The sequence below is a fragment of the Styela clava genome, chromosome 10 (assembly GCF_964204865.1).
Source record: "Styela clava chromosome 10, kaStyClav1.hap1.2, whole genome shotgun sequence".
NCBI classification, from domain to species: Eukaryota; Metazoa; Chordata; class Ascidiacea; order Stolidobranchia; family Styelidae; genus Styela; species Styela clava.
Window position 1 is genome coordinate 14,324,863 of NC_135259.1, and position 19,928 is coordinate 14,344,790.

Here is a 19,928-nt window from a genome sequence, read left to right on the forward strand (position 1 = left end):
TACCTACTAACAAGAGCGATGTGTTTCCGTTATGGTTTTGGCTGTCCAGTTCATTACATCCTGGTGATGGTGGTCCGCATGGGGTTGAACCTGAAATTTTTAGCTTGAAACGCTAACATAGCAAGTTGCAACACTTCTAACACTTTAGGAATAAGCATTCGAGTCCACTAAAATTGTACAGTTGAGTTTTGTACATGTTAAACGCACGGAAGCGCGTTAATAAGAATAGTGAAAGAGTCACTTTATCAATACAAGAAGCAGAGCCAATTTCATTGTATATCCATATACCAGTTGACTTTCACACTATCAGGGTGAATGTTTACGTATAAAAGCACATGAAAGGAATTCCACAATATTGAAGTGTTCAGTAAAATTTATTTATTGTTCATGAAGAAAGCATTTACTCTGCAACGTTTCCTCCGGTAAACGTTGAGAAACAAACGTAAAATTTCTCCTTCAAGGCAAGGAATTTATCTTCCAACACTACAATTATGGTCGGGGGACTAGCAATCGTCAATGGGTGCGACGAACGTGAGCACGAAGACCCTCGAATGGCAAGGATAAATGAAAAAGGACGGAAAACATATTTGCGGTCAAGTATTATAATTCAATGTTTGGCCATGGCGGATAATAAATAGATTTCCCTAGTTAGCATCGTAAAGCTGCTGAATGAAGTAGTATTTTCAATCGAAATATATTTAACTTACCACGATGAATCATTGTGTTATCAGGTTCCAATCGTGGTTCGATGCCCTCTGTTTTATATTGCGTGAAATGTATTCATCACAATAATAATAACTTACTCACAAATCCCATGAGTTGTGGCACTAAGCTTATATCAAATTTTTATACAGGCGTAAAAAATGGGTGAATGACAAAATATTCGAAAAATTTGAGAAGATTTCAAGTGCTTTGAACAGAGGGTTGGTGTACATATCAAGTGCCATTCTATTGAAACAATATAAGAATTTCATACCATCGGGAACTTGGGAAATCAATGTACAAAACTTCTGTTAGAAGAATATCACGGGAGAAATTGGAAAAATCGGAGTCTTCCTTTTTTCATAACTGACTACGGTTATCGAGCGCGACATCTTACCAGATATTCATGTAAATTGGTGCAAGTTTATCGATGTCAAGATGGAAACAATTTCAAAGATACTGCGGGTGGAGACTCATTGATTTGGGTGATGGTATTTTGTATTGACGACGTTAATACAGTGAAGTATATCACTGAGCAGATGTATAATTCTAGTTCGATGATGATGGCTGTTTTTAAAGATAAATCTGAAATATTAAATATTATTATTGGAATGTATGTAAAAACTATATGTCAGATAATACAAACTTTGATGAAGTCAACTTCCAAACATTATTCGACTTTGCCTAGTGGGAAGAATTGCTATAAACATTTTCTCATAACATTCTTGCTTAAAATAAAAGTTTGAAACACTTTTTGGATTAAACAAATCTAATGGCAACAAAGATAATATTTAAAATTCAGATTACCGATTAAAATTAGGAAATATAGGAAACGTCGACCATTTCAAAATTGAGGATGCCATTAGCTTGAGGGTTGTATCACGAAACTCTTGAACAATTTTGAAAAGTCATTTGTGGATTTTAGTCAAATGCAGATCACACATCCATACAGTGGAGGAGTAGGCGAAAAAAGTCAGAAGAGTAGTTTTTATTATCACTGACCGACATCGCACAACTCAGACCAATTGATTCATTTCAAGGATCATCACGAAATCATCGAGAATTTCTTTTTGCTTCTTGCTCCTAAGGTCGATCGGAATATCGTTCCTCTATCTCTTGTAAAGGATCTATCTGTTTTTTTTTCTGCAGGATAATAAAATTCTTATTAAAATTAAAATAAATATTAAAGATAAAATATATAAGATAAATATTATTTTTGCCAGTATAGGAAGTTTCATAATTTTGCAATATAAACAATATGATCTAATTGACACTAGGAAATTATTTTTAACAAGATTAGCAAAACGTATTTGGATCACTTGCTCAGTTTGTAAGTCATAATTCAGCATCACAGTGCGACGGTTGTATATACATCATTTAACATTTGTTAACGCTTCTAGGCAACAAACAATACGTATGTGCATAGTATATCGTAACTTCCGTCTGAGACAATTGAGTCCGATCGATGTATTCATAATCGGTTTATGGAATTCTTGTGCTATCGAATGAGATCAAAGCATTCTATGTCAGCTTCTCCAGATAGAACAAAACTATCAGCGGCTTGGTATGTATTCGTTATAGGGAATTCGTCAACTTTGGCTAATGAATAAACAGATACAGACAACGAAAAACGACAAGAAATACGGAGAAAAATAGTTTCCATATATTGTGCGAGTTGAGGTTAAATAAAACAATGATTCAGTTTCGCCCAAAATTTCAAAATAAACGATTAAATTTTATATGAAAATATCATTAGCTTTGAGACAACATTATCGTGTCAATTGATTATTTACCCGTACTTGATAATCCGCTGTCGAACTATACCCAACCAACAACCTTCTTTTGTCCACGGACCAAACAATATATATATTTTACGTCTCAGAGAACTGATTTTATCAGCCACTTTACACGTCCAAGACTGAGAGTGTATCACGAAAGTACTGAAGACGATATGACATTTATTATATTCAATTGCACTTGCACGTCTCCAGAGTAAATTTCTTACACTTTTTATCTTCCAACATAAAATTGATTTATTTATATTTCTAGTATATATACAACTGACTGGAGTACGATTATTTTTCACAACCATCTTTAGAAGCCGCACACGAGCACACTTTATAATAGAAACTTAGGGGCGAAGCGCGTAAAATAGGTGTGTCTATGTCTATATTGATTTTGGCATACCACATGTTGATGAAAAATACCGAATGTAGCTCTCAAGTATAGAGCAAATTAACGAACATATTTTTCTGCTGATTATTTTATACTTTTAGCACTATATAGTAGAAACCATTCTTTTTCTCTTTTAAAAATTATTATTTCAATTTGACATCGCTACTGTATTTTAGTATTGTTTCTATACTTAGATGGCAAAATCTTGCTCAAGGACGATAACGTGTTTCTAACCGATTATGCCAATTATTTGATATTCATGGTGTGTCCCGCAGAGGGTGAGCAAATCATATTTATATTCATTTATTGAGATAGAATTTTAATTAATCATTATATCAAAATTATGTCTAATTATAGATAAGACAATATATGCCTCATTATGACTAGACCACAAATGAATGACGGTTCAAGATTGGAAATCATTTTTGATTCTTGTAACTTCTATGAGTTGAAACATGTGAGTGTAGAACGTACTCCTACTACATATTTGATTGATAGGTTTCGCAGCGAACATCAGATACTTCACTTTCATGTCGTCATAGTAAACTCACTCGTCACTTTACTCTTGATTATTGCTTAATTACAGAACAATGGGTGATCTGCAATTACTTCAAGCAATCAAAGTCGTATCTAAATAGTATCATCGAATTCTACAATAAACTCCATGAACTTGTTGTCTCTGCCTTTTCCATGCATCTCGTTGCGATGAAAAAGATGTCACCGAGTAGACCAAGATAATCGAACGTTTAATACAGTTACAAATTAACAATTCTTTCAATGGTTGATTTCAATTCTGTTTAATTCTATTTGGATTATTGTCTTATTTAGTTTTTGTGTCTTCGTTATGACATCTCGGCCTGGGTTGCTATTAATACAGAAATAAATTCGATTTTTTATGGAGAAATTACGGTTTTTATTCCTACTCTATTTGTTTGGTTTGTGGTAAATTATTGCGACATACCAATTATCATTTAATATGGAGATAGTACAGGTTATATGGAATATTGTTATTAAACTTTATTCAAAAACTCTCGTCTCCAAAAGTTTCTTCTCGTGCAGTATAAATAGCACAGTGACACATAAATATTGAAATAAGTTGAGAGTTGAATGGCGAAGGAAATGATGCAAAATAGAAATCAATAAAGTATTGTCAACATTTATTCTCACGAACCCTCAACTGAAACGACAAATTAAATAAATTGGCTACAAGTCTTTCGTTAAATATCATTTTTACCGCATCATGTGCTGTTATTATACGTGATCCTAATTGAAGATATAAAATTTTGATATAGGCTAATATTGATGACTAGGACATTGCATTGAAAAGAAACGTTATACAATAAGTCTAAAAACCGTTAATCTGATCCAACGTCACATATTATGATGTTATACTGTTATACGAGCCCTATTCATTACTTGTATTTATATCCAATTTTAGATTCTCACAACGTAACAAATGCTGCAAATCCGAAACAGATAGATCCGATACAACAGATAGAGCAACGAAATCATGGCCAACCTTAGCAGCAATTAAGCTAAAAGAGATGATACGGTCTCTAGTCTAGAGTGATCACATGGGCTGAGGTGCGCGAAGCCGGTCAATGATAATGAAAATTACTCCCGTGAAAAATGCATATACGGTAGGTCCAAGCCACGACTCTGTCTTCGCATACTCCTCCATATTGTATGGATATGTGATCTACATTTGACCTAAATCCACCCATGAGTTTTTTCTAATTGTTCCTAAGTTTTGCGAGTTAATGGCATTCTAAATTTTATAATGGTCATCGATTCCTATATTTCCATTTTACTCAAAATTAGAATTTTGGATACTCCCGTAGTATGTGAACCACGATGGCGGACACTGGAACGTAGTATGTGTACCAGATTAGGTTTAGGCCATAATTTTATTCCAATTTCCCTTATTTTAGTCTTATTACAAGTTCGCGGACTAGTGTTGTTTCGGTGTCCGCCATCTTTTTCACATACTACGGGAGTACCATAACGTGAGAAATTGTTTATACTATAGCTATCTTTCCATCAAGCAAAGTCGAATAATTTTTAAAAGTTGACTTGATAAAGCTTTTGTATTATCTGACATATATATTTTACATGCATTCCAGTGATATTATTTAATATTTCTAAACACTGTTGTCATAAGTGTTAGGATCCATGGAACTAGAATTATACATCTGCTCAGTGATATACTTCACAATATCAACGTCGTCAATACCAAATACCATCACCCAAATCAATGAGTCTCCACCCGCAGTATCTTTAAAATTGTTTCCATCGTGACATCGATAAACTTGCACTAACTTGCATGCATATCTGGTAAGATGACGCGCTCGATAACCGTAGTCAGTTATGAAAAAAGGAAGACTCCGTTTTTTCCAATTTTTCCCGTAACATTCTTCTAGCAAAAGATTTGAACCTTCAAATGCCCAACTTCCTGATGGTATGAAATTCCTATATTTGTCCAATAGAACGGTACTTGATATGTACACCAGATCTCTGTTCAAAGTTCTTGAAATCGTTTCAAATTTTTTGAATATGTTGTCATTCACCCAGCTTTTACGCCTGTATAAAAATCTGATATCAGTTCAACGCCACTACTCATGGGATTTATAAGTAAGTTATTACCACTGTGTTAGATAGATCTAGATGTTGCAGTTGCAGCACACAATATAAAACTGAGGCAATCAAACCACGATTGAAACCTGATGGTCATACATTGAATTATCGGGGTACGTTTGTAGATTAGATTTATAATAAAAATACTACTTCATTCAGCTTTATAAAGATGCGCACTATAGAAAAAAATATATTTATCTGCTATGGCCAATCATTAAATGATAATAAATAACCTCAAATATGTTTTCCATCCTTTTTCATTTATGCTTGCCATTCGAGTGTCTTCGTGCTCACGTTCGTCGCACCCCTTGACGATTGCTAGTCCCCCAACCATGTTCGTAGTGTTGGAAACTGAATTCCTCGCCTTAAATGAGAAATATTGCCCGTTAATTTATGTTTGTTTCTGAACATCGTTAATTTCTGACATCGTTAATTTTGTTCAAAACTTCATTATTGTAAAATTTATTTGTTGTTCATGAAGGACGCTTGTACTCTGCAATGTTTCCTCCATGAATAACATGCTTTTACGTAAACACTGACTCTAATAGTTAGTAAGTCAACTGGTGTATGGAGATACAATGAAATTGACCCTGCTTCTAACTGCGATGAAGTGACCCTTTTCACTATACGTTTCAGCGCGCTTTCGTGTGTTGAACATGTACAAAAACATGTAATGACTTGGACAGACAATGTCATAACGGAGACGTACTGCTCTTTTCTAGCGATTTGCTGCTTCTGCAGATCCATGTTTATAGTGACAATGTAAAAAATCCCCTAAATTGTCGTGGTGCCATATTACACGCATTGTATTAAATAGGCCTTCTGTATAACCCTGAAGTAAATAAATTACCTGAATATAAGCGAGCTTCCCATAATCGTTCTTGTATGCGTACCTGTAGTAATGTTCGTAGTAGTATTTCAAAAATTCACGACGTAGTTCATCATCTGGATACATTTGCTTGTATATGACGTCATTATGATATGCCACCTTGCAAATATTTAGAAACGACTTCCAGTCTTCGGTGTTTCCATCCGACAGCACGAGCTCTAAACTGATAACATTGAAAATGTTTCTATTTATAATAAATAACGTACGAACACACCAAAGCTTGGGAACTTAAGATTTCAATGGCGGGGGATTCCGGGGTAGTAAAACTCTTTAAAACCTGTGTATGTATAAAGTTTCATCTCTCATTTTGTTTTGTTTCAGTATGTCGGGGACATAACTTACAAAAAAGAATACAAGGATAGCTTCATTGGCCACAGATCAATGTTACAACCATCTCAGAGTATTGAACCATTATACAAACTAGGACTGAGTTCAAGGATAGCACAAGTGTTCGTCATTCAATGGAAGGTAACAGGTAAACCAAGAGACATTTGCTCATTCTTTTATGCTCTTATCTTAGTGGAATTTATGTATGCAAATGCAACATATAATACAAAAAACACATCATGATTCAGATTTTTAACCATTGTTTATGGCTTATCGTGACAGCCGATGCTGTCGGCAATAAACAAATTACTTTGAGTTTCCATTGCTAATTGGAGTAGACCTACGGATCGTTTTGTTATTATTATTGTTATGTTGTTGTTGTTTGTATTCTTATTTTCTTGTTGTTGTAAAAACGCTTTCCCCTTTAACTAATAGACTAAGTAAATAGACCAGGGTGATCCAAACCCAGCCCCGCGGGCCACATGTGGCCGCAGTGTTATTATCTGTGGCCCGCGTCGCCTTTGCTGAGGAATAATTGCAAAATCGCATTTGGTGTTGTTTCGTCATTAAAATAACAGAAAATCTTTTCGACATCTTGTTACATCACCAATGTCACTGAATTGACTAATGTCACGGCTCGCTGAAGCAACTAGCAAAGTTGAATAGTGTGCTTGGGTAGTCCAAATTGTTCACTGGCTTTCTATCTTTTTGGTTGGGAATATACATACACTAAATGTAGATATGGCAAAATTTTTGCATGTTTCAATGTTTTTTCTGGCGTATTTTGCATGTTTAAGCTTGATAAATGACAAACAATGATCAATTGTTTGCACAATAAAAGTGTTTGTTTTGTATTGCCTTGTTTAACTATTTCTGATACTATTGTAGCCAGCGAACATTGCCAAAATCATTTTGTGGCCCGGGAAGGCGACAACCTTGGACCACCCTGAATAAATGTTGTTGTTGCTGGCTTTAGTGAGTTCGTTCTCATATACGCCATTACAGACAATTGTCGCTATACTGTGGCAAGCTCTAGCACGGGACGTACTTTTTGGATAACGTAGTCAGTTGGTGGCAAGAATCAAAAAATTGTTATTGTACCACGACCACTAAAAGCACTTGTGGTATTAAACTAAAGTAGACCCACAGATTCGGTAGCCGTTCCATAATTACACTTTCGCTCAGGATATGGCTTTGTGGAAATAGTGGGTGAAATATTTAGTTTTTTTCCTTCGTGTCCATTTATAATGAGTATTGCTCTCTTGTTATTATTATTTATCTTAATTATGACTCACGTCCTATAAAAATATAAAACTGCCTTACTACCGACCCCACATTTCTGAATTCACCGCATAAAACTATTATTATGTATAGGCATACCAGTATGCAAATAATTTTACCTTGTATCCGTATCTTGATACAACACTTTAGCAGACCTCTTCAACATCGAGCAATGATGACGAACTGTCAATATAGTTTGCTTGTTTAAAACATTACCTATATTTTTCAACATAGTGACAATATTTCTATTCGTAAAGGTTTAAGTAAAAAATATAAATATATATTAGGACCTAAACAAAAAATCTATATAAATATGGTTATTTTCCAAAACTTTATGCTGATTCCTGAACACGCAAAATAAAACACGTAACCAATAGTTAGAAATCCAAGATTTAATTCCAACTTTTCCAAGCATCCACGTAGTTCAATATATATTTTACCACAGATCAATTATTAAGTGCAAGCTGCGGTTTGCCTAGCAACGGTGAAATGTCAGATACTAGTGGTTACCATCTACCTACAGCTAAAAAGAACCAAGGTGTCAAAAGGTTGCTTGCTGTTACTAACCAACGGCAGAATCGGCACTAAAAAAAAAACAGGAAGGAAAACTCACACGAGTTTATTGGAAATTAGACATAGAAAGGCATGAATAACATCCACACCAACCAACGGGGGCACAGAGAAGTTGGAGGGGCCACCATGCCATACATAAAAACTGATTTTACGTATCACTTCACAAGAAAACTGCCCGTTCTTCCTAGTCTCATTGCTTGATAAGGTTATTGCACCGGGTGTTTTCACTTTGTTGAGTATGAATTGTTTGAACACAATGGGATTGGGAATCTACCAATTGAAGTAACACTTTAATTACCTTTAGAATGATAAACAAGCGGGCCATGAGTGCCAAACGCCTCTAAAAAGGGGCCACACTGCTCTGAAGTCAAGTGTTTATAGTTTGGTTTTCCTCGACGGTTTTTGTTACATTTTTATGATTTGTTGGCACATATTGGTGTTTTCCCCATGGCCTCTAGGTTGATGTCGCTGTCACAATAGCAGCAAGGAACATAGCGCTCACCCTTTCTACTTTCTGCTCGGGCTTACGCTTACTCATTGTCTAAAATCTAAATTATGGATCGTACCTAAAGATAAACATCGTCCCTCGTTTCCACGGAGCCTTTGTACGCAAAACATGAGCGAGTCATCTATGTTACTAAGACAAAATAAGCACGAAACCCCAAAACAGGCACTTTTCTTAGAAATAAGTATATCGTTACTTTATAAGACGCGGGCAGAAAAATAAGCACACATCTTAAAAATAAGCACGAAATGGTAAACCTGCAGATACTAGATAAAATATTGAGCAAGTCTAAGACCACATATCTTTTGATTTCCCAACAACAAAAGCATCATATTGACATCTTACCTGATACAGATGATATGAACACTAGAAAAACACAAACACTCTTTGATACTAGGATGCGATCAATCTAAACAGTTTTTTAAGCTACATTTCAAAAAATTGATAATCGCAACAAGATAAAACTTCTCTCTCCACTTTGATTCAAAAAACGTGTCCAATATTGTCTTTGTATTTGTTTTGCATTCTGTCACGCTGCAACGAGTCAATAGATTTCAAGCACGTATATCATTACCTTCTTTGTGGTTTCGTTTGTAACGAATCGGAGCGACACAAATAGTCGGGGCTTACGCAAAGATCACATCCAAACCTGAAAAAAAAAGATAGTGACAATTTGAGTTCCGTATGCGTTCAATAATTTAAACATATATACGAAATACAAACTATGAACTTCTTTGATTCTGGTTCGTTTTAAACATATCATTTAAAAATAAATAATCCAAATTAACGAATTAATATCTTAACTGATGATTTAATTGATATCTAATATTTATATTAACAAACAAACTAAACAAATGTAAATTTGTTTAAAAATTATTAAATTTTAGTTTTTTATGAACTTGTATAAAAATGTTCTTAGTTTGTAATCATCACTTGCACAATTTCAATGTCAATGCGCACCTGCGCTGTCTATGCCGATTAATAATAGGGAAAATGTACATTTTGCAAGCCGTCGCTCTTCGTTTGGGAATTTTAGAGATCACTCCTCTGGCGTGGAGCTTTGAACTTTTGGTTCTGTCAGATCTCACGTTTTTTGAAAATAAAAAATTGTGTTCGCATATAAATTTGCATACACAAGCTAATAACGCAAACAGAGAGGATTCAGCTTCTTAAACAAAATGAAATTTTGCAGCTACCTCCTCTTGGAACCAAAATTTTTTGAAGATAATTTATGTTTATCCATTCTTCATAATTGTACTGAACGTTCTTTGTAAGATAGGAAATGCCGATCAATTTCTCAAAAACGAAGCTTTTGTTTATCCTGTCAATCAAATACACCAGATATATGTGTAAAAACAACGAAGGAGGCAAGATTGTCTATGGCATAAAGTGTCCCTTATATTTCAATTAAGAATGTATTGAAAAAATGTCCATAACAATATTTCCATGGCATAAACAAAAGCGAATACTTTTAAAAGTTGAATTAATCAAAGTTTGTATTATCTGACGAATATTTTTACATGCATTCTACTGATTTAATATTTCAGAGATATCCCCAAACACAGCCGTCATAATTGGCAGGATTAATCGGATTAAAATTATTCATCTGCTCAGTGACATAATTTACAATATTAACGTCGTCAATACCAAATACTATCGCCCAAATCAATAAGAATCCACCCGCAGTATCTTTGAAAATGTTTCCATCGTGACATCGATAAACTTGCACTGATTTACATGAATATCTAGTAAGATGACCCGCGTGATAACCGCAGCCAAATATGGAAAAAGAAAGACTCTGATTTTTCCCGCAATATTTTTCCAACAGCAGTATTGCACATTGATTTATCTAAGCCCCTGATGGTATGATGGTCCTATATTTGTTCAATAGAACGGAACTTGACAGATACACCAACTCTCTGTTCAAATTACGTGACATCTTTCTCAAATTTTCTCTCTCTCAAATTGTTTGAATATGTCTTCATTCACCCATCTTTTACGCCTGTATAAAAATCTGATATCAGCCAGTCGGTGACACAACTCATATGATTTAATAGGAAGTAATTATTAATGTGTTAGATAGATCTAAAATGCCGAACAGACATGAAATCGGAATAGAGGAAGGAATATATTTATATAAGGTAGCCATTAGTTTATTGCGATGAAGATTATTGGCTTTGCGATGCGAAATAGAAAAATGTATATATTATCCGCTATGGCCAAACATTGAATTATAATAATTGACCCCAAATATGTTGTCCATCTTTCTTTATTTATCGTTGCCATTTGAGGGTCCTCGTGCTCACGTTCGTCCCATCCATTGGCGATTGTCAGCTCCCAACCATATTTGCAGTGTTGGAAGCTAAATCCCTTGCCTTGAATGAGAAATATTGCGTTTATTTTATGTTTGATAAAAAATTAAATATTGCCGTAGTAAATGATTACGATTGGAAATATGCGATTGGTTTAAAGTCAAGAGGTCAGAATGATCGATTTCACCAGAAAGGGATTTGGGCGAAATTAGATCGACTACCACCAGAATACGACCAAGTTTAAGTGATTATATATTTTTAGCCGTTTTTTAGAAGAATATTATTATTGGTGAGAATCACAAAATGTTCTTAAAATGCATATAACACATGTAATGAATGGGGCTCGTATCACAATTATCATAACATACGACATTGGATCAAATTAACCAATTTTAGACTTATTATATTATGTTTCTTTTCAATACAGTGCTCTTGTCAGCGCTCCAATTTTAGCTTACATCAAAATTTTATATCTTGAATTAGGATCACACATAAGAACAACATACGACTCGTTAAAAAAGATATTTATTGAAGGACTTGTAGTCAATTTATTTTCTTTGTCGTTCCAGTCAACATTTGAAGAGTACATGTAGAATAGGTATGAGATTATTAAATGTTGGCAATACATATCTGATTTTCATCCTGTATCATTTCCTTCGTCATTTAACTCTCAACTTATTTCAATTAATATTTCAATATTTATGTGTCACTGTGTTATTTATACTGCATGAGAAAAAAAAATTCGGAGATGAGACTTTCTGAGAGAGAAGGAGAGATTTTATTTTGTCAACCAGAACAAAACTGCCAACAACAATAAAAAATAAAAATACAAAAACATCGAAGTCAGCTCCCTGCAATTTTGGGGTGATAAGCCAACAGTAAAATATTAGGAGTGGTCAAGTGGTCGGAAGAAATGGGTCTTGAAACAAAATTTGAAGAGAAAAACAAAACAAAGACAAAGAAAGAAAAATTTGCCTAGGCAACTTTTAGAATGGTAACATGTATTTAAGCAAATGCATATGTTGATATACAAACAGTGACATAGAAGAAGTTATAAAACTAACAAATGAAATGTCATATGATGCAGCCAACAAACACTGTAATTTATTACTATCTTTTATTTAAAGAGATATTATTCATTTTGAATAGGGAGAATAATTTATGAAGAGGCCAGGTTATAGATTACAATCATTCGTCATGGTTACATTTTTGAAAAATTTATGTAAGCAAGAATGAGAGTTGGATTAAGTTGCATGTACAAATTGATACAATAGACCTTTAACGAATGGGACTTATTTGTCAAAGGAAACAGTTTGGGCAAATGTGGAACTAATACACACTCCGATACATAAAATATTATTTAAAACGTGGAGCCTCACAAATAGAAAACAATTTTGGCAATTGAACCACTAATACTCAAATATAAAAGGCAGTTTTTGCAATTATACAAATAGGCCTCAAATATATCTGGAAATTTGGATAAATAAACATCATTTGAAGCAGCGAGGAGTCAGCCTATTATAAATAATAAAGGGAATATTTTGCGGTACACAAATCGTCCTCAATGTATAAATATGGATTAATAAATTGTTATTTAAATATTATTTGAGAGTTCAGCCTCGCAAATAAAAGGGAGTTTTTGTAAATACACAAATAGTCCTCGATATATTGATTTGGATGAATAAACTATTGTTTAAATCAGCAAGGGTTCAGCTTCACAAATAAAAGGCTGTTTTTCCAAATACACAAGTAAGTCTCATATAATTATTTAGATATCTAGCAATTATTCTAAGTAGCGAGACGTCAGCCTCTCAAATGGAGAGCAGTTTTTGCAAATAAAGCAAATGGTGTTCAATTATAAATATCATTTTAGAAAGATGAATATTATTCGAAGCAGCGAGGAGTAAGCTTCACAAATAAGAAGCAACTTTGACAAACAGAAAGGAGTTGGCCTATGAAAAAGGAGGCAATAATGGCAAATAAGCAACTGGTGAATGGTGATCTCATATAACTTTAGATTCCTAAACTATCATTTGAAAGAGTGAGGAGTCACCCTCTCAAATGAGAAGCAATTCTAGCAAAGAACAAAATAGCACTTTTTACAAATCAGGATACAGGAAGTATCATAAAACTTGGACGTAATCCTATAGCAACTAACCCCCAAATGTACCCCATTTCATGTTAAAAATATGAAAACAAAGTTAATTTTCCCCAAAATTCGAACAAAGACTTTCGTAGGAATCAAATTACACCAGGTTTAAGAACATAACAGGTTCCATCCAGTCATTATCAAATTAAAATTTATATTCTCAAGACCTTTGTCACTGATTGAAATAATTATATCTAAGTTCCCATCCGTACGATGTACCTAATTACCCTTGTTGAGATAATAGGAATTTCTGTTTATAATGTAAATCACGAGCTCACGTTTACAGCATTTAATTGGATTTATGATCAACGTATAAATACGACTCCGATATCTTTCTATAGGGAGAGAGAAGACGATGAATACCATTCAAAGCTAGTAGGGATAAATGTTATAAGATTTATATTCTGTGTATCGTGGAAATCTGAGAATAAAATCAAACAGAGTTTTCTCAATATATATGCTATAATCCTACCCTCAGTAGATTCAGATAATAATTTTAGTCGTGCATGAATTATTGTAAACACAAACAATAATAAATCAAGTCAAAATAAAATGAAACAGACACACAATGCTTCGACTGCAATTGACGAGGAGCCACGAAAGACAATCAAGTCATCGTGTCAGCGACACCATAAATGCTGAGTTCAGCAGCAGATGATGTCACAAAGTACTCGTCAATGAGATGGCTTATGAATTCACTCTTGAAACTATTATATGAAGATCTTTGATCTTATTTGGTATATCATTCCATATGTTTGGGCCATCGAATTTTTTTGATTTCTGCACCCAGGCTAGAGTTTGTTCTAACAAAATAGGGGGCTTCTGCCAGCTGAACGGGTGTTATAACCATAAACATTGCTACAACTTGTGAAGTAATTGTTAAAATCAATGGGCAGCATACCGAATTAGAACTGGAACATGACTCTGGCCACTTCAAATTCATACACATCCTCACTTTTAAATATGTTCTCTTTTTTGAAAATTGGTTCCAATCTCTGTCGAGTACGAGAGCCAGTCATCGATCCCAGGGCACGGTTTTGAAGAATAGAAATTGTTTTGAGATCGGACTTGCATTTCGAGCCACATGCCACAATTCTATATTGTAGATGGGAGTAAAATAATGCAAAATGAAGAGTCCATAATATACTTGTTGGCACGAATTGGCTTAGTTTAGTCATTACACCAATAGCTCTAGAGCAGGGGTGACGAACCCATTTGCTCTTGCGGGCCATTTTATCAGTCACCGCTGAGTAAGCGGGCTGCACAACTTTTTAGTCATATATAGTATGATGCCTATTAATTTTCATCAACAAGAACGAACAACAGCATCTATAAGGATGAAGTTATCTAATGATATATTGCAGTATAAAATAAAAATAGAACATTCAATTCAGGTTTTGCTTAGTGAAATTTTCGAAAAGTTTTTTGCTTTACTAAGCGCTTTATATTAGAACGAAATGACGATTTGAAATCTCTAAACTGCATACCAAGATTTTCGTCTGTCAGTCTTGACCTGGTTTTAACCTGTCATCTCACTCGACCGCGCGCTCCGCTCGGCTGTTGGAGATTCGAATTTCCGTTCAAAAAACGAAGCATTCTTGACTCGAATGTTTTTGTCGACTACCGAGGTATTTTTACCGTCGACTACCGAGGTAAATTTATATTGTACTAGTAAATTATAGAGTTTAATAATCTATCGCAGACCTAGGGTGTAGGCGCCAAATCAGAGTCGCTATCTAGCGCCAACACGCGTTAACGGACGGTTGCTCTCTGAATCGTTTCGAGACTCCACAATAAAAATACGCGTACAAATCGCCTTTTGAAATTTCTTGTTGTCACGAAAAAGGTACGTTTAAAATGCAGTGTACGTACGATTGAAATTCAATTACAGTTGAAAGTACGAATCAGTATACAGTTGTCAATTTGTACGGTTTTCTAAACAGAAATGAAAAACAGGCTCAAAATATGTCACACAATAAAACTTACCAAACATCTGACTAATTAGCACTTAAAAAACACAATATTTATTAATTTAGAATCACAAATTAATCGAAAAAGCCAAAAATACAGCACAATTGTTTACCTTAAAATTGCAGTTTCATATCACTGAATAAAGCATAAAATACGATAAATCAAAGACTTACTTGACGATGTAGCCTTCAACTCAAAGAACAACCAATTATTTGACTGGAACTATTATTTTAACTAGCTCTATATTTGATCAGATCTAACAAATAAACACACAAAATATCATGAAATAACTACTTGCAACTGTTTTCCTAGCCTACTGAGAATAACGAACATCTAAACGCGAATAGAGCTGGGAAAGATTCAAAGGTAACTTTTACTAAATATATGACTTAAAAACCCGGTTCCTTGAGACCTTAAACAACTAAAAATCTAACAAAACTGGAGAGCAGATAATCACTGCCAACATTCCCGCCCAGAAAGCAGCGAGCGAAAGAACGAGCGTTGCCAGAAATAAGCAACAGCACAAAGAGAGCTGGCCTAGCAACACAGGACAAATTAGCATAATTCTATGTTCTAATTTGTTAACAGTCTGCAAATCGGGGTAGGTTGTCATCAGAAAAATATCAAAAATTACCCTAGTACTAAGCCCTACTTGAGCAGCATTAAATATGCCCAATACAAACCTAGAAATAATTACAAAACAATACTAGAAACATGGCAACAATATATATGTTAGAGTTATGTTGCAATCGCAGAATACGCAAATCACAAAATCAGTCAAGTGTGAAACAAACGAAAACAAATGCGAGGAGGTTTCATCCCGGCCCCTTGGAAATTTAAAATTTGCATCCACAAATTTACAAGATTTCCACACACTCAAAACACATCAAACACACTCAACAAACATGCCAGAAAGAAATTCTTTAAAACGAAATTGAAAAGTTATCAAATTATACTTCATCACACTCACGCAGAAGTACAAGTTTAGTCACAGGGCGTTGGAATATGGAATATTTGGTTTGAACACCCACGGAACGAACCCTACCCTTGCTATCCTGGTAAGTTTCAATGACTCGTCCCAGCAACCAAGTGTTTCATGGTTGATTCTCATTCACAACAAGTACAATGTCATCCTTTTGAAGATCTCGTTGCACTTTGTTCCATTTTTGTCGACATTGAAGAAGCGGAAGGAATTCCTTTCTCCAACGTTTCCAGGAAACATCCGCAAGATATTGGACTTGCTTCCAACGCTTTCGAGCATACATGTCCTTGGGGTCAAACACACCTGGAGGAAGCATTGGTTCCTCTTTCATCAGTAATAAATTATTTGGACTTAATGGAGTTAAATCTTTAGGATCGTTCGATACCGTAGTTATCGGTCGTCCATTCACAATATTTTCGCATTCGCACATAAGAGTTCTTAAACTCTCATCTGTCAACACCTGTTCACAGCAAATAGCATTAAAGATTTTCCTTATAGTTCTAATCTGTCTCTCAAACACACCACCATGATGAGATGAAGCAGGCGTTTGAAATATCCATTTGATGTTTTTCTGTAACAAATAATCATGAATTTGGTTTTTGTTCCAAGATTTAATCGCATCTCTGAGTTCTCGTTCACCAGAGACGAAGTTAGTGCCATTATCAGATCGCATCTCAATAACTTGACCTCTCCTTGCTATGAATCTTCTAAGAGACATAATGAAAGCACTAGTGTCCAGACTGTTTGCTATTTCCACATGTACAGCGCGCGACACTAAACAAGTAAAAAGCACACCATAACGTTTAACCTCGCTCCTTCCTTGCTTGATCAAGAATGGACCGAAACAATCCACTGCAACATATGTGAAAGGAGGTTTATCCGGTATCAAGTGATTCTCAGGTAAGTCCGCCATTAATTGAGATTCAGGAGGACGTTGTCTCTTCCTGCAAGGAACACATCCTCTCAAAACACTTCGCACCAAAGCATTACCTTTTACGATCCAATACTTTTGATTTATTTCAGCTAACACATATTCACGACCGTTATGACCAGTTGTTCTGTGGACATAATCTATTATTAAAGAAGCAATTTTACTTTCTTTTGGGATAATAATTGGATGCTTTGCATTAAACTCAACATTTGCTGCTCAAATCCTACCTCCTACACGAAGTAGTCCGTTTTCCAAGAATGGTTGTAAATTACATAAAGAGCTTGATTTTGGAATTTGTTTTCCTTTGAACAAAACATCAATTTCTTTTAAAAAGTATTTTCTTTGTTCATGCTTTATAATTTCCACCTCAGCCAGAATCATTTCTTCTACAGTTAAAGATTCAACAGGTCCAGATTTCAAATTGCAGTTTGATCCAACAATTGACTTTAATTTGTTTATGTAACGTAACATCCAAGCAATTATTTTCTTCAAGTGATGCCAATTTGAATATTTAGCAACGACATCATCAAGAACACATGGTTGATCTTTCACAGCAGCAAAACATTTTTCAGGCAATTCTTTCTTAATTTCCATCAGACACAAAATGTAAGAAATCAGGTTGTTCAGGCCACTCATCATGACATTTCCATAAAAAACTTGGACCAGATTTCCATTCCGGATAATTCAGGAAAGCATCCACTGACATACCTCTGGAGGCAACATCAGCCGGATTCAATTTAGATGGCACATAATACCATTGGTTAATTTCAGAAACTTCCTTGATTAGATTTACTCTGTTAGCAACAAAAGTTTTAAATACTTTATCCTCATTAGCCAAATAGCGTAACACCGTCGTACTATCTGTCCAAAAATAAGATGCAGAAATTTCAATTTTAAGCTCATTTCTGAAAAATTTATCATTGCGCGCAGAAATAGTTGCTGCACACAGTTCGAGTCTAGGTATTGTCGAGCCTTTCAATGGTACTAGCCTAGATTTTCCACAAAGTAACACACAGTGTATTTGTCCAGATGAATTCAACATCCTGAGATAAGACACAGCGCCATATGATTTTTCAGACGCATCTGAAAAATGATGAATTTGAGTTTCTACAACTTCACCGTAATCCACGGGTACAAAACATCTTGGTACATTAAATTCCTTCAGTTTAGGCAACTCAGAAAGCCATTTTAGCCATTCTTGTTCAACTCCCGGCGGTATTGGGTCATCCCAACTGAACTTCTGTCTGCAAAGCATTTGCATTAGAACCTTCACAGGCTGAAGCACTGGCTGTACCAGGCCCATTGGGTCAAAAATAGAATTCACGACACTTAACATGCCACGTCTATTACAAGGTCTCTCTTTAGGATTAACAGAGAAACACAAGATGTCTTCATCAACGCTCCAAATCATACCTAGAGCATGTTCAAGAGGTAAAGCGTCAACAGCTAAATTTAAATTTTTCAAATTCTTTGATCTCATATCTTCAGGAATTTCGGCAATAACATTGCGATCATTACTGATCCATTTTAAAACTTCAAATCCGCCTTTTGCGCAGACAGCAGAAATATTTTTCGCGAGAGAAACGGCACTTTCGGCATTTGGTCTTGAATCGAAAAAATCATCCACATAGAATGAATCGTTAATTGCATTTATGACACTTATATCAAAATCATGTTTATTGTCTTCGGCAGCTTGTTTCAATGCATAATTACAGCAACTTGGGCTGCAAACCGTTCCAAATGGATAAGCTGTCATGCGAAATTCTTTCATGGGTTTATTTATGTCGCTGTCTTCCCACCAGAAAAATCTAAGATAATTTCTGTGTTTTTCGGGTACCTTCACTTGTAAAAACATTGAGCGAATATCTCCCTGTACAGCAACCACATTTTTGCGAAACCTTGACAGAACACCAACCAAGTTATTGGCCAGGTCCGGCCCCTGTAACAGAACGTCGTTAAGGCAGATTCCTTGAAATTTAGATGAGCAGTCAAATACTACACGAATTTTCTTCTTTTCAGGGTGATAAACGCCATGATTAATATACCAAATTTGACCTTCACTTTCAGTAGAATCAGAAACTTCTTCTGCATAGCCCATAGTTAACATATTTTCCACAAAATCTTTATATTCGGAATAAAAATTTGGATCCCTAATAAATCGACGCTTGAGCGATTCGGTTCGCTGTTTCACTTGCAAATAATTTGAAGGTAATTTCGAATTTGGATTTATAAATGGCAAATCAATTTCATAGTGTCCGTCATCTTTCAACTTAATAGATTCGCTCACGCTATCAAGGAACATTTGTTGTCGAGGAGAGATTTCTTCCTTTTCATTATTAGCCGAATCAATGACATCCGTGCACATTTGACACAATGGATGCACTTCATTTTTCACAAAATAATTACATGGATTACCTTGATTGTCATTCTTCTTAGGTGGACAACTAATCATCCATCCAGCAACAGTCTTAGATGCAAAATAGTCATGAGGGCCATA

At 35.0% G+C, this 19,928-nt stretch overlaps 2 protein-coding genes across 3 annotated transcripts in view; both read right to left on the minus strand.

The window, feature by feature from the left end:
* Positions 1–5,018: 5,018 nt before the first annotated feature.
* The window catches only part of LOC120338237 (uncharacterized), a 57,155-nt gene continuing 42,245 nt past the window's right edge, over positions 5,019–19,928 (minus strand). The window contains exons 2-4 of the mRNA XM_078116664.1: positions 6,362–6,563; positions 5,745–5,875; positions 5,019–5,457 (exon numbers count right to left, since the gene is read on the minus strand). Coding sequence (XP_077972790.1) covers positions 5,019–5,457; positions 5,745–5,875; positions 6,362–6,563 — 772 coding nt within the window. The remainder of the gene's footprint in view (positions 5,458–5,744; positions 5,876–6,361; positions 6,564–19,928) is intronic.
* Positions 15,283–19,462, minus strand: LOC144428321 (uncharacterized). 2 transcript variants are annotated; one of them, XM_078117406.1, is made up of 2 exons: positions 15,692–19,462; positions 15,283–15,482 (listed from the first exon to the last, which is right to left on the minus strand). In XM_078117406.1, the coding sequence occupies exon 1, from the start codon at positions 19,284–19,286 to the stop codon at positions 18,015–18,017; it is 1,272 nt and encodes a 423-aa protein (XP_077973532.1). In that variant the 5' UTR covers positions 19,287–19,462; the 3' UTR covers positions 15,283–15,482; positions 15,692–18,014. Both variants share the same exon structure in this region, with proteins under 2 accessions (XP_077973532.1, XP_077973533.1).